Genomic DNA, 11,862 nt, shown 5'->3' with positions numbered 1-11,862 from the left:
CAAATTGATTCCCCTTCTATAGTCCCTACCCACTCCAATTCATCACACACTCTTCCCAGAGACTCACCTTTCTGCAGCTTGGATTTTTTCAAACCCTTTTCCCATCAAAAACATTGGTTGATTGCCCACTTAGTAATGTCCCAAAATCTTAGGTTCAGAATCAAATCCTCCAAAATACAACATCTGGTCTTTGGTTAATATTTGAATACATGTGTTATCTACACACAATTTATGTTCAACTAATCACTCAGAAGAAATTTGGTAAGAGACTTCTCACGTCAATGGAGACCCGTCAAATCAGTTTAAAATGAATGTGGGGCTTTCTAAATAGCTGCTTCTCAAGTAGAAGGTGGTATTGGCTACGTAAACTTGTTGTTGTTGTTACTATTTCCTGTTTCCTTAAGGAACAAAGAGATTTATTTTGACATCTATAGGTGAATATCAGGATTCCAAGTGGAAATGATTCCTTGTTCTTTTCTATGAATTGCCCTGTCATTGGAGGTTTGCTGGAATCAAAGACAAATGTGCTTCTCTGGACTGTTGAAAATCAGAGTGGTCAAAATCACATAACTTGATGTTTACTGTCAAGGGAAAATATGGCTGGTATAGTTATTTCATAGAGCCCTGAAATTGCCTAAGGGTCTATCATATTGTTTGCTATTAATCATAGGGTTAAAATATTTTCCACAAAAGTCCAGCAAGATTAACTTTATGCCAAATGATACCACCCCTCTAGTGTGGCAGGACAGAGTGCCACTGTCTCCTTTATATGTTGTTTTCCTTTTTATTTTTTAATAATCATATTTTACTTTTAGAATCTGGAAAACAATTTCTATGAAGAAACTTTAAAATTCTATTTAAAAAGTGATATGAGCCTTAAACTTTGCAATCCGGTGTTTGTTGGATATTTTGAAATAAGCTTTAGTGGCTTATCTCCTCTGAGCAGGGCTATTTTGACAAGGCCTCTTTCAGTACCTGTTAGAAATAACCACCAGATTCAGAGCTCAACAATGGGAGTTTGTTCATTCAATCTGATCATTATTGACAAATTTGCATTTAGAATGCTGTCTCCAACCATTAATTAGTCATTCCTCAAAACAACCCAATGGGAGAGAGGAACATAATTATCCCTGTTTAGAAATGAAACCAACCAACAGTGCCTACAGTGCCCCACAGAGGCAGATCCCCTAGCTATGCAGTGATGGCTGCTGGGAATATGCCAGCTGTCAGGGCCACCACACATCCAATAGGAGATGCAAGAGTGAGAATTTTACAAAATACCTCCAATGTTCCTATTTCATAAGCAATTGGGTTTAGATTTGCTGAGATTCAGTAACATTGATTTGTCTTGCAAACCTTTATAAACATAACATCAGATCTATCAGACCACTTTTCATGGCAACACAACATAAGATGTGCAACATTGTATATATGCTTTTTAAATGTTCACAGATTCCCTCAAATAACCAACAGAATTATAATAGTGAAGGTAAGGAATAATCAAACAGCAAATACATACTAAATATTCATTATTCACAGGGCTCCATACTGGAATTATGAACAGGGATGGGGGCAAGAAATTAAAAAGATACCTACAGCCCTGGCTTTGCTCTAATCTAAGGTACCTAGAATTTGATAAAGAATCCAGCCAAATGCATATAAAATTTAATATTTTAGAAAAATTTAATTATATGTAACCTTAATTTTAGAATAAGCATTTTTTTCTATATCTTTCTCCACAAAAATACATTTTCTTTAAGTTAAGGTGCAAGGGTGCACAAGTTACTTTAGAAGGTTGGAAAAGTCCCAGGAATTGGCCCTGAAATTATTTGTTTTATTACTTAAAGAACACTGGTGAATTCTCTCTTTTAAGAAAGAAAATATGGGGCTGGGCGCGATGGCTCACGCCTGTAATCCCAGCACTTTGGGAGGCCGAGGAGGGCGGATCACGAGGTCAGGAGTTCAAGACCAGCCTGATCAATATGATGAAACTCCCTCTCTACCAAAAATACAAAAATTAGCCAGGTGTGGTGGGACACGCCTGTAGTCCCAGCTACTCGGGAGGCTAAGGCAGGAGAATCACATGAACCCAGGAGGTGGAGGTTGCAGTGAGCCAAGATTGTGCCATTGCATTCCAGCCTAAGTGACAAAGTGAGACTCTGTCTCAAAAAAAAAAGAAAGAAAGAGAGAGAGGGAGGGAGGGAAGGAAGGAAGGAAGGAAGGAAGGACGGAAGGAAGGAAGGGAAAGAAAAGAAAGAAAATATGGGCCGGGTGCGGTGGGGTCACACCTGTAATTCCATCACTTTGAGAGGCCGAGGCAGGCATATCACCTGAGGTCGGGGGTTCAAGACCAGCCTGACCAACATGGAGAAACCCTGTCTCTACTGAAAATACAAAATTAGCTGGGCATGGTGGCGCATGCCTCTAATCCCAGCTACTCAGGAGGCTGAGGCAGGAGAATCGCTTGAACCCAGGAGGTGGAGGTTGCAGTGCACAGTGATCAGCACCACTGCATTCCAGCCTGGGCAACAAGAGCAAAGCTCCATCTCAAAAACAAAAAGAAAAAATTTCCTAGCTGACTATGGAAGGATAACAAAGGTGATGAATCTGGCCGGGTGCGTTGGCTCACGCCTGTAATCCCAGCATTCTGGAAGGCCGAGGCAGGTGGATCACTTGAGGTAAAGAGTTCGAGACCAGCCTGGCCAACATGGTGAAACCCCATCTCTACCAAAAATATAAAAAATTAGCCGGGTGTGATGGTGTGCATCTGTAATCCCAGCTACTCGGGAGGCTGAGGCAGGAAAATCGCTTGAACCCGGGAGGTGAGGTTGCAGTGAGCCAAGATCGTGCCACTGCCCTCCAGCCTGGGCAACAGAGCGAGACTCCATCTCAAAAAAAAAAAAAAGTGATGAAAAAAAAAAAGTGATGAATCCATGTGTTACTATTTCCCACTACACTAAGCCATCAATATATCATGATTCTCTATGTGCTCTTCTAACACAAACACACACCACACACACACTAACACATAATCGTTGCTTTTAATTGAAGAACATTTTCAACACCTCTCAAGTGGCAAAAATCCTGTTTATATTCTTGTCTGTCCCAGTTTATGGCTTCATAAGAATTTTTTCATTTGTTTTTTGAGGTAGAGTCTTGCTTTGTCGCCCAGGCTAGAGTGCAGTGGTGTGATCTCAGCTCACTGCAACCTCTGCCTCCTGGGTTCCAGTGATTCTCCAGCCTTAACCTCCCAAGTAGGTGAGATTACAGGAGCCCACCACCAGACCCAGCTAATTGTTGTATTTTTAGTAGAGACAGGTTTTCACCATGTTGGCCAGGCTGGTCTCGAACTCCTGACCTCAGTTGATCAGCCTGCCTCGGCCTCCCAAAGTGCTAGGATTACAGGTGTGAGCCACCGCGTTCCAGCCCAGTTTTAAGAATTTAATCTTCATTTCAAGCACAAAAAGCCTTTTTTTTTTTTTTTTTTTTTTTTGGCTGGTGGGGCCTCTTTTTTGAACTCTTTAGGGCCAAATGAATCCTTCTTCCTTGATCCCAGGGTGGAGTCAAAATGAATCTAACAGACAACCGGCCCAACATCCTTCATGTCATTGCCAATTTCTCATTCAAAGGGGTACTTGGGGCGGCAGGTGGAGTTATAATTATAGCTTAGAAAAAAGCAGCATCAGCAGCTGTTGCTTCTGTTTGTTCCCAGATATAACTGTCATCAGTGGGTAAACTGGCATAAACAGGCTTCCACAAGTGGAAAAACATTTAACCCCTGTTCTTGTCACACTCTGGGTCCTCTCAGTGGCCAGAGAAGAGAAAGAAAATCTGACTGTGCACGAGTGAAGGGTGACACTGGGCGTGCAGCACCGACCTGAAGGCACCTCTTCAGGGGGAGCCTGAAATTTGAAGATTCTCTTTCCTGTCGGAGACTACAAACCAAATAAATAGGTTAGTGCCCAGAGTAAACCTATGCATTTTAATTCTGACCTCTACTTGCTGTGATTTTCATTTTCCTGGCAGATTTTAAAAAGAAGAGTGTACTACTAAATGAAAGAAAGGAAAGTTATTTAAGGACTGTTATTTAAAACTACTGGGAGTCCATGAGAACAAATTATGAAATGGGTTTAATTTATTATGCTCCTCTCCCAATTTTGGCTGTATTCGCACTAGGCAAATAGACAACGTAAGGATGGAAAAATAAAACCGGTTTTGTGGCATGAGTCCCATCCTTTTGTAATGCCAGTTACTTGTGCCAAAAGGCCCTGCCTTCTTTATTAAAATCAGTAATGTTGAAAGCTAAGTTTGTGATTTTAGAAAATGCTGTAAATGTAGCTCCAGAGTTTCATTTCCTTAGGGAAAATAGGCAAATCAGAGTTGAATTGTTTTTCCAGCAATGAGTAAAGATAGAAAATTTTCCTGTTTATGATAAAATGTGTGGTGTAGGCTACTTTACAAAAGAAATCTGCTACAGAATTTATTTTTTGTGTCTAGTACAATTCTACCTAAAAGCTTCATGATTTCAGTCTAAGTAGCTCTATAAGACTCTCCTCGTAGATCCTTTCGAGAAAAGTAAGATTTTAAGTAAATCTCATTTTATTTGCATATGTTCTATCTTAGCCAGAAATTGAGCAGGATTTGCAAAGATTAGCTTTGCGCTGTCTGTTTCAAAACCTGAATATTTAATGTCTTGGTGAAAAGTGGTGGAATTCCAAAGAACTCACTGAAAACAAGGCTTTTGGGCCCAGTGCTCATCCTAACCACATTCATGAAATGGACTCAAGTAGAAAGAGTCGTAAATAATGACCTCATTTTGTTCAACTCCAAAGAGAATGTGAACCATCCCTAAGCATTTATGTACAACTTTTCATGGGGAAACTGCACCATTCTTATTTATCACTATGATGCAACTTTTTCGCTGCCTTTTGAAATGCAATGAGTGCTAACGAAGCATTTGGACCTCCACTAGAGAGACATCTACATGCAATCAAACCCACCAAAAGTGCCCCATCAATTAAATTCTCATGAGGGCCTTGTTTGTCTCATTTGTTCATTCAAATATATATTGACCAATGGCTATATAATCTAAAAATAATATTTAACAGTTAAGGCAAGTTTAAGATGTCTAATATTACTCTTCCCAGAGACTCCTTTCCTCCTGCTTTCTGCTAAACTGAGATAATGGTTATCTGAAAGTTCCGAATTACAGAAACTAAGAAAGACAAAACAGAGATATGGCTGACTAGTTGCTGGCTTGAATTTCCTTGATATACAGACATACAGATTTATGCCCTATTTTAAACATTGCTTTTTACTTGTGTTTTGTCTTCTTGCTCTTCTAGAAAAAACTGTCCAAGATGACTGTCACTTACTCCAGTAAAGTAGCAAATGCAACATTTTTTGGATTTCATAGGTTACTCTTCAAGTGGAGAGGCAGCATCTACAAACTACTGTACAGGGAATTTATTGTTTTTGCTGTTCTTTATACAGCAATAAGTTTGGTGTACAGGTACTTTTCTTTGCATGTCTCCTTAAATGGCCATCAGATATTGTATAAGAATACAGTCTCAAAAATCTGAACCTTTTGATTGCCACTGACTTTGCGTTATGTAACTCCTTTTTTGCATGAGCCTCTCTTTTGTCTTCTTCCCCTCAGGACAGATTTTAAGCCACCACAAACCATTGTTAGGATGTAAAATAGACCCTCACTGTAAGATTCAGGTGGCCTTCATTCCAGCCCCAGTTGTGCCTCAAGACTGTTGCAACAGGCATAAAATGGAAGGATTATCCTTAGATCCTTACTATGTAAAGATTTTTGAATGAGCAAAGTCCACAGACAATAATTATTTGTGCTTCTGTCAACCTGTCATTCACAGTTGATGATTTGACAGCTTGTAGCAACTACTTATTTAATCAACATGTTCATGATTGGTGTATGTCAGGCAAAAACTTTCCTTCTTTTTGCCTGGAATGAAAATATCTTATCCAGGTTGATGCCTGCCACGCTTAACAGTACCTCAACTAAAGCAAAGGCCTGTAGACTAATTTATTTTCTTTCCATTTTCTGAGTTGAGGGTATATTATGTTCACAAAAGGAGGTGCTTATTCTTTATAACATTACAACATATGCCTGTCACATTGACAGGAAATTTGAGCAATATCAAGTCCAAGAAATACTTTTAAGATGAAAAATTATAGTCTTAATAAAATTTCATCAGTATGATAAAAGGGAAGACTTATGAGATTTTAAAGCTTTTTTTTATTAAAATTGAATGCATAAATTTCTTCTCTGGAGGGAGCTAAAACTTAAAACAGGAAAGCTAAAGGTTTTTGAGGCTGTATTTCCATTTTTTCTATGTACATAGTTTGTTGTTTTTCTTCTGCATACAGATAAACAAATTTGTGTTCATTGCTCTCACATTCTTCCTTGCACCAACAGGATCTCCTTTGGAAAAGAAGGATATTAATTTAGTTGACTGATAATTATTAAAAGTAAAATAGGTAGAGCTATTTTTCCATACGTCAAAACAACCCTTCCAAGCAAGTGTATGCATTGGTATATATTTTGACAAAATATTTTTAGAGGGAAAGTCTTATTAACAACCTCTAATAATTTTTCAGACATGTCATATAATATGATATTATTTTGGCAATTTAGGTATGTATCACCTAAGCCTTCAGAATATGAAATGGTAAAAGATACAATGGTGTTTCATGATAATTATCTCATTAGTTCATTTTTACTAATGTGAATTTATTGCTGCTACTGCTGCTAAGAATAGAACAGAATAGCCCTTAGTACAGTTGCAGTGTAGCTAGAAATGTTCCTTGGGGCCTCAACTTTTGTTCCAATATCATAATTATACCCCACAAAATTTTATGCATGTATTTCTTCTAAAGCAGAGGGCTTACATTTATAACAAAAATTATCAGTTCAAGTCATCCTTAAATTTTTAAAGTTCAATTGTAATACCTTATTAAAATAGATCTTTCTATCTTAATCAAAGGTATACCAAGAACTATAGGATGAGTTTGTCAAGAAAATCAAACATATCTATAGAAAAATATAGATGTAGTTTCATTCTCTAAGTCTTTATTAGCTCTAAGTACATAATTATTCCTAACAAAAATTATAAGGAGGAACCAGATTCATTCATTTGATTACATTTATTTCTATTTTTGGAGAAATTTGACAAAATAATTTCTGAAATACTTTCTAGCTATTAAAATTTCTACATCTATTAGCCAAATATTTTTTCTTTGGCCAACTATTAATACCAACCATTTTATTACTAACTAAGTATGAGGCAATTTGTTAAGTGGTTATATATACGTATACATATATTATTTAATCTTTACAATACCCCTTATATATAGATATTTTTATCCCCACTTACAGATGAGAAAACTGAGACTCAGAGAGATTCAAAAATATGCTCAAAGTCCAAATTCATAAGTGTCAGACTTGGAATTAAAATCTGGCTTTGTCTGACTTTAAAAAAGGTCCATGCTTTCCACATTTAAATCCTCTTTGACCATGTCTATTTGAACATCAGAAACCATTCTGGCTGTAATTGTCATCAGCATAACCCTAATAGACCTCTGCAACAATCTGGTACCTCTCCTGTCAGCTTTCCCTGACTTCAGTAATTCTAACACCTCTTCCAAAGCTGGGGCAGGAACTCCAAGCTCACCCTGTACCCCACACACCTTCTTTGTCAGGACCAGCTCCCAACAGCTCTCTATCTGCAATCTAATTGGTTGCTTACTGTTATCTCATTATCCTTTTGCTTCCTTTATCAAAGTTCTACTGACCCAAATGAGCTTTTGATGCTTGTTATAATGGATCTTTCCTTGAGTTCCTTCTTCCTTTGGAACAGCTACACTCGTTGATTTACTTGAATTCATCTGTTTGGCTTTCCTTCCTGTATTTTGGTAATTATTATTAGTTTGCCTTAAAACATTTCTCCAGACTCTGAATCTCTTCCCTATAATGTAAATATCAGTAATGGCCTCATTAAATGCACTTATGTTTAACGATACCAGAAAATGGGGTTTGAGCAGGTTGGGTTAGATCTATAATATAAATTTTGAGAGAGTGACTAAATTTAATAATGAAAGTTTTCATTTCTCATTGTTAAATTTCTTTTAGACTCCAAACAATTCTGGGCTTTAAAATGAGCAAGTATAATATCCCTTGAAGGGATATTATACACATGATAATCAAGAATGTGCTAAGTAGCATATTCAGGAGAAAGATCAAGGTGTCAAATTCAGTGTTATTATTTAACAATTACTTAATAATGCTAATTCATACTTAATCAATAATACACTCTTTTTAAGGTATTCCTGATGAATGATTGAAAACTGAACTATTTTGTAACATACCTTGCTCTAAATCCAATGAATCAATCATATAAAACTTTTAAAATATAGTTTTTAAAATAAAATGATTAATTAATCCCACTGTTTAATAGCCAATCATGTTTACAAAATGTTAGCACTTGAAACATTAAGCAATTAAAAAGCTTTCAAGACACATCGGTTTAAGAAAAAAGGAAAAAATTATTGCTCCTTCAAAAATAAAACAGATTATTTGTGCTTAATTGTTTGCACTTAATGTCACTTGCAAAGCAGGTGCAGAAGTATAATATCATAAAGGGCTGTGCATTTTATTTTTGCTTCAGATTGTTACTTACAGGAGCCCAAAAACGTTACTTTGAAAAATTATCAATTTACTGTGACAGATATGCTGAACAAATTCCAGTAACCTTTGTGCTTGGTAAGTATAGGTCACACGCAGATTGCAGCCACATAGCTGTCTCCGTTAGGATGACACCGATGACTCTGCATGGGAGTGTTTCCAAGCTGAGAGGCATGCCTGAAAAGCCACTGCTTGCAATAGAACCAGAATCATCCATAAGGTTTGCCTTCACGGCTGCTTTTGCTAAATTAACACCAAACAAGTTTGAGGAAATAATCTGCTATTGGACATTTAAGCTTTCTCTTCACTAACTCTCCATTTTTGCAGTCAATATTTGAGATCTAATACCCACTTACAGGGTGCTTAGGCATTGCCAGGCACAAATGACATTTTTTTCTGGAAGGCAAAATCAGAAGATATGAATAATAACATATTTTTGTCCTCCAACCTCTAAAAAGGCTAAAATTCAGCTAAAAGCATCAGTGTCACCAACGTGTCTGCTGTAAGAAACTGCTTTATAATTTCCTGTTATTCTACAGGGTTTTATGTTACTCTGGTAGTGAACCGATGGTGGAACCAGTTTGTGAATTTGCCCTGGCCAGACAGGCTAATGTTCCTCATCTCCAGCAGTGTTCACGGAAGCGACGAGCACGGGCGCCTGCTTAGAAGGACGCTGATGCGCTACGTCAATCTCACCTCCCTGCTCATCTTTCGCTCGGTGAGCACTGCTGTGTACAAAAGGTTTCCCACAATGGACCACGTGGTTGAAGCAGGTACTACGAATAGCTTTTCCTTCCATAGGCTCTTCTCAGCTGAGACAGGACCTCCAGAATTCCTTTGAAAATTCCTTATGTTTGTTTATTCACTCAAGAAACATTTATTGGTCGGGCGCGGTGGCCCATGCCTGTAATCCCAGCACTTGGGAAGGTCGAGGCGGGCGGATCACCTGAGGTCAGGAGTTTGAGACAAACCTGGCCAACATGGCGAAACCCCAGCTCTACTAAAAATAGGAAAAATTAGCCGGACGTGGTGGCATGTGCCTGTAATCTCAGCTACTGGGGAGGCTGAGGCACGAGAATCACTTGAACCCGGGAGGCGGAGGCAGAGGTTGCAGTGACGGGAGATTGCAGCACTGCACTCCAGCCTGGGCCACAGAGCCAGACCTGTCTCAAAAAAAAAAAAAAAAAAAAAAAAAAAAAAAGAGAGAGAAAGAAAGGAAAGAAAAGAAAAAGAAACATTTATTGATTACCTACCACGTGCCAGAAGCAAACTAAGAGACAAAGATGAATAAGACATGGTTCCTGCCCTCAAGTTTACTTCAGAGGTGGGGGAGAGAAAGTGGCAGATAGTAACGTTGCCTTAAGGTAAACATAGTAATTATCCTATTTATTTAAACAATCTGGCTGGGCGAGCTCTTTGGGAGGCCCAGGCGGGTGGATCACCTGAGGTCAGGAGTTCCAGACAAGCCTGGCCAACATGGTGAAACCCTGTCTCTACTAAAAATACAATAATTAGCTGGGCTTGCTGGCTCCCGCCTGTAATTGCAGCTACTCGGGAGGCTGAGGCAGGAGAATCGCTTGAACCTGAGAAGTGGAGGTTGCAGTGAGCCAAGATTGTGCCATTGCATTCCACCCTGGGCGACAAGGTCCCCATCAGTCCCAAAAAAATAAATAAATAAAAATAATCTGTCATATTAACTTACAGTTTTCCAGCACTATACGGTTTGTCTCCTTTATAGCTATTTCATTTGGACCTCAAGAAAACATGAAAAAGGTAGAAAATAGATTCAGAAACGTTATAACCTGCCCTGAATTACACAGCTGATCAGTGGAGAAGCCAGAATTAAAATTTAGGCTCCAAACTCCTAAGTTAATACTTTCTAATAGATTCTGGTAGGAACCGGCAATGTCAGTTTCATCTAGGCAGACACTGAGAGGTGACAGTCAAAAGCTGTTTTAGTATGGACCTCTTGTCTCTCGTGCCTCAAAGGAGATGTAGATAGTTAAAGGATGATTCTCTTTGGTGTGTAAATATTTAGCAAAGAAGCTGTTAAGTCAGCCTTCAGTAGGGCGAGGATTAAATGAGATAATTCTTGGCACATATGGATAAGAACCGTGAGGGGATTCTGCCTTCACATTGAGTCCAGTCTCACATTAGTTTGCAGTATTTAGTCTCCTTTTCTGAAAAGTCCTGGAAAATAGATATTTTCAGATAATAGTTTTTGTTTGTTTTGGAGTTTGTGTTGGCTTTTTTTGTTGTTGTTGTTTTTGTTTTGCCTTCTTAAATGGCTAATACAGATAGTGACTACTGAAGCCAAAATAAAACTGTAGAGATGAATGTCTACATTTCACATTTTATTTAAGAAGAAAGAACTCCAGTTTGAGGCATACACACAGACCAGATGGTATTCAGTATGTCCAAAATACAAAGAGAAAGTTGGAGGTTTTATAAAAAGACAGAAATGTTACATATTGCTCTTTGAAAAAGTTCATTGGCACTAGTAAGTTTCTGGGGAGCTGGCAAGTTTTGACTGGTGAGTGATGGAGGTGGGTAAAATTAGTCTTCAAGTTGCAGCAGATCATTTCAGCAACTATAAAACTGGTTTCAGGTAATAGCAGGCAGTTTCAGCAACCAGGCCTGCAGAGAATTTTTTTTTGAGACAGAGTCTTGCTCTGTGGCCAGGCTGGAGTGAAGTGGCACTATCTTGGCTCACTGCAATCTCTGCCTCCCGGGTTCAAGCGATTCCCCTGCCTCAGCCTCCTGAGCAGCTGGGACTACAGGCGCACAGCACCATGCCCGGCTAATTTTTTGTATTTTAGTAGAGACAGGGTTTCACCATGTTGGCAGGATGGTCTCAATCTCTTGACCTTGTGATCCGCCCGCCTCGGCCTCCCAAAGTGCTGGGATTACAGGCGTGAGCCACCATGCCCGGCCTCAGCTGCTTTTTCCTCGTGGCTTCTTGACTCTGTTTTAGTTGGGTATGACAAGAATGACCCAGTTATGTTATCAACTTTCACAATGATTAAGAACACGGAGTAAGGGTTTGAAACTTTATCTGACAGCTTACTAGCTACATGACTTTGTCTGAGTTAGTTAACCATTCTGTTCCTCAGTTTCCTCATCCATAAAATGGACTTAAAGTAACATATAATAGT

General features: G+C 38.7%; 1 protein-coding gene across 3 annotated transcripts in view; it reads left to right on the top strand.

The window, feature by feature from the left end:
• Positions 1 to 3,854: 3,854 nt before the first annotated feature.
• The window catches only part of BEST3 (bestrophin 3), a 59,982-nt gene continuing 51,974 nt past the window's right edge, over positions 3,855 to 11,862 (top strand). The window contains exons 1-4 of one of the 3 annotated variants that reach the window (XM_009248024.3): positions 3,855 to 3,954; positions 5,346 to 5,512; positions 8,691 to 8,785; positions 9,247 to 9,480. In XM_009248024.3, coding sequence (XP_009246299.1) covers positions 5,361 to 5,512; positions 8,691 to 8,785; positions 9,247 to 9,480 — 481 coding nt within the window. In that variant the 5' untranslated portion in view covers positions 3,855 to 3,954; positions 5,346 to 5,360. Of the gene's footprint in view, positions 3,955 to 5,345; positions 5,513 to 8,690; positions 8,786 to 9,246; positions 9,481 to 11,862 lie in introns of those variants that run through there. The other 2 variants (XM_002823512.4, XM_009248025.3) reach the window with 2 other exon arrangements.

Source organism: Pongo abelii, chromosome 10, assembly GCF_028885655.2.
Source record: "Pongo abelii isolate AG06213 chromosome 10, NHGRI_mPonAbe1-v2.0_pri, whole genome shotgun sequence".
In the NCBI taxonomy this organism is placed as follows: Eukaryota; Metazoa; Chordata; class Mammalia; order Primates; family Hominidae; genus Pongo; species Pongo abelii.
Note: the sequence above shows the minus strand (reverse complement) of the source record. Positions and strands in the feature narration are given on the sequence as shown.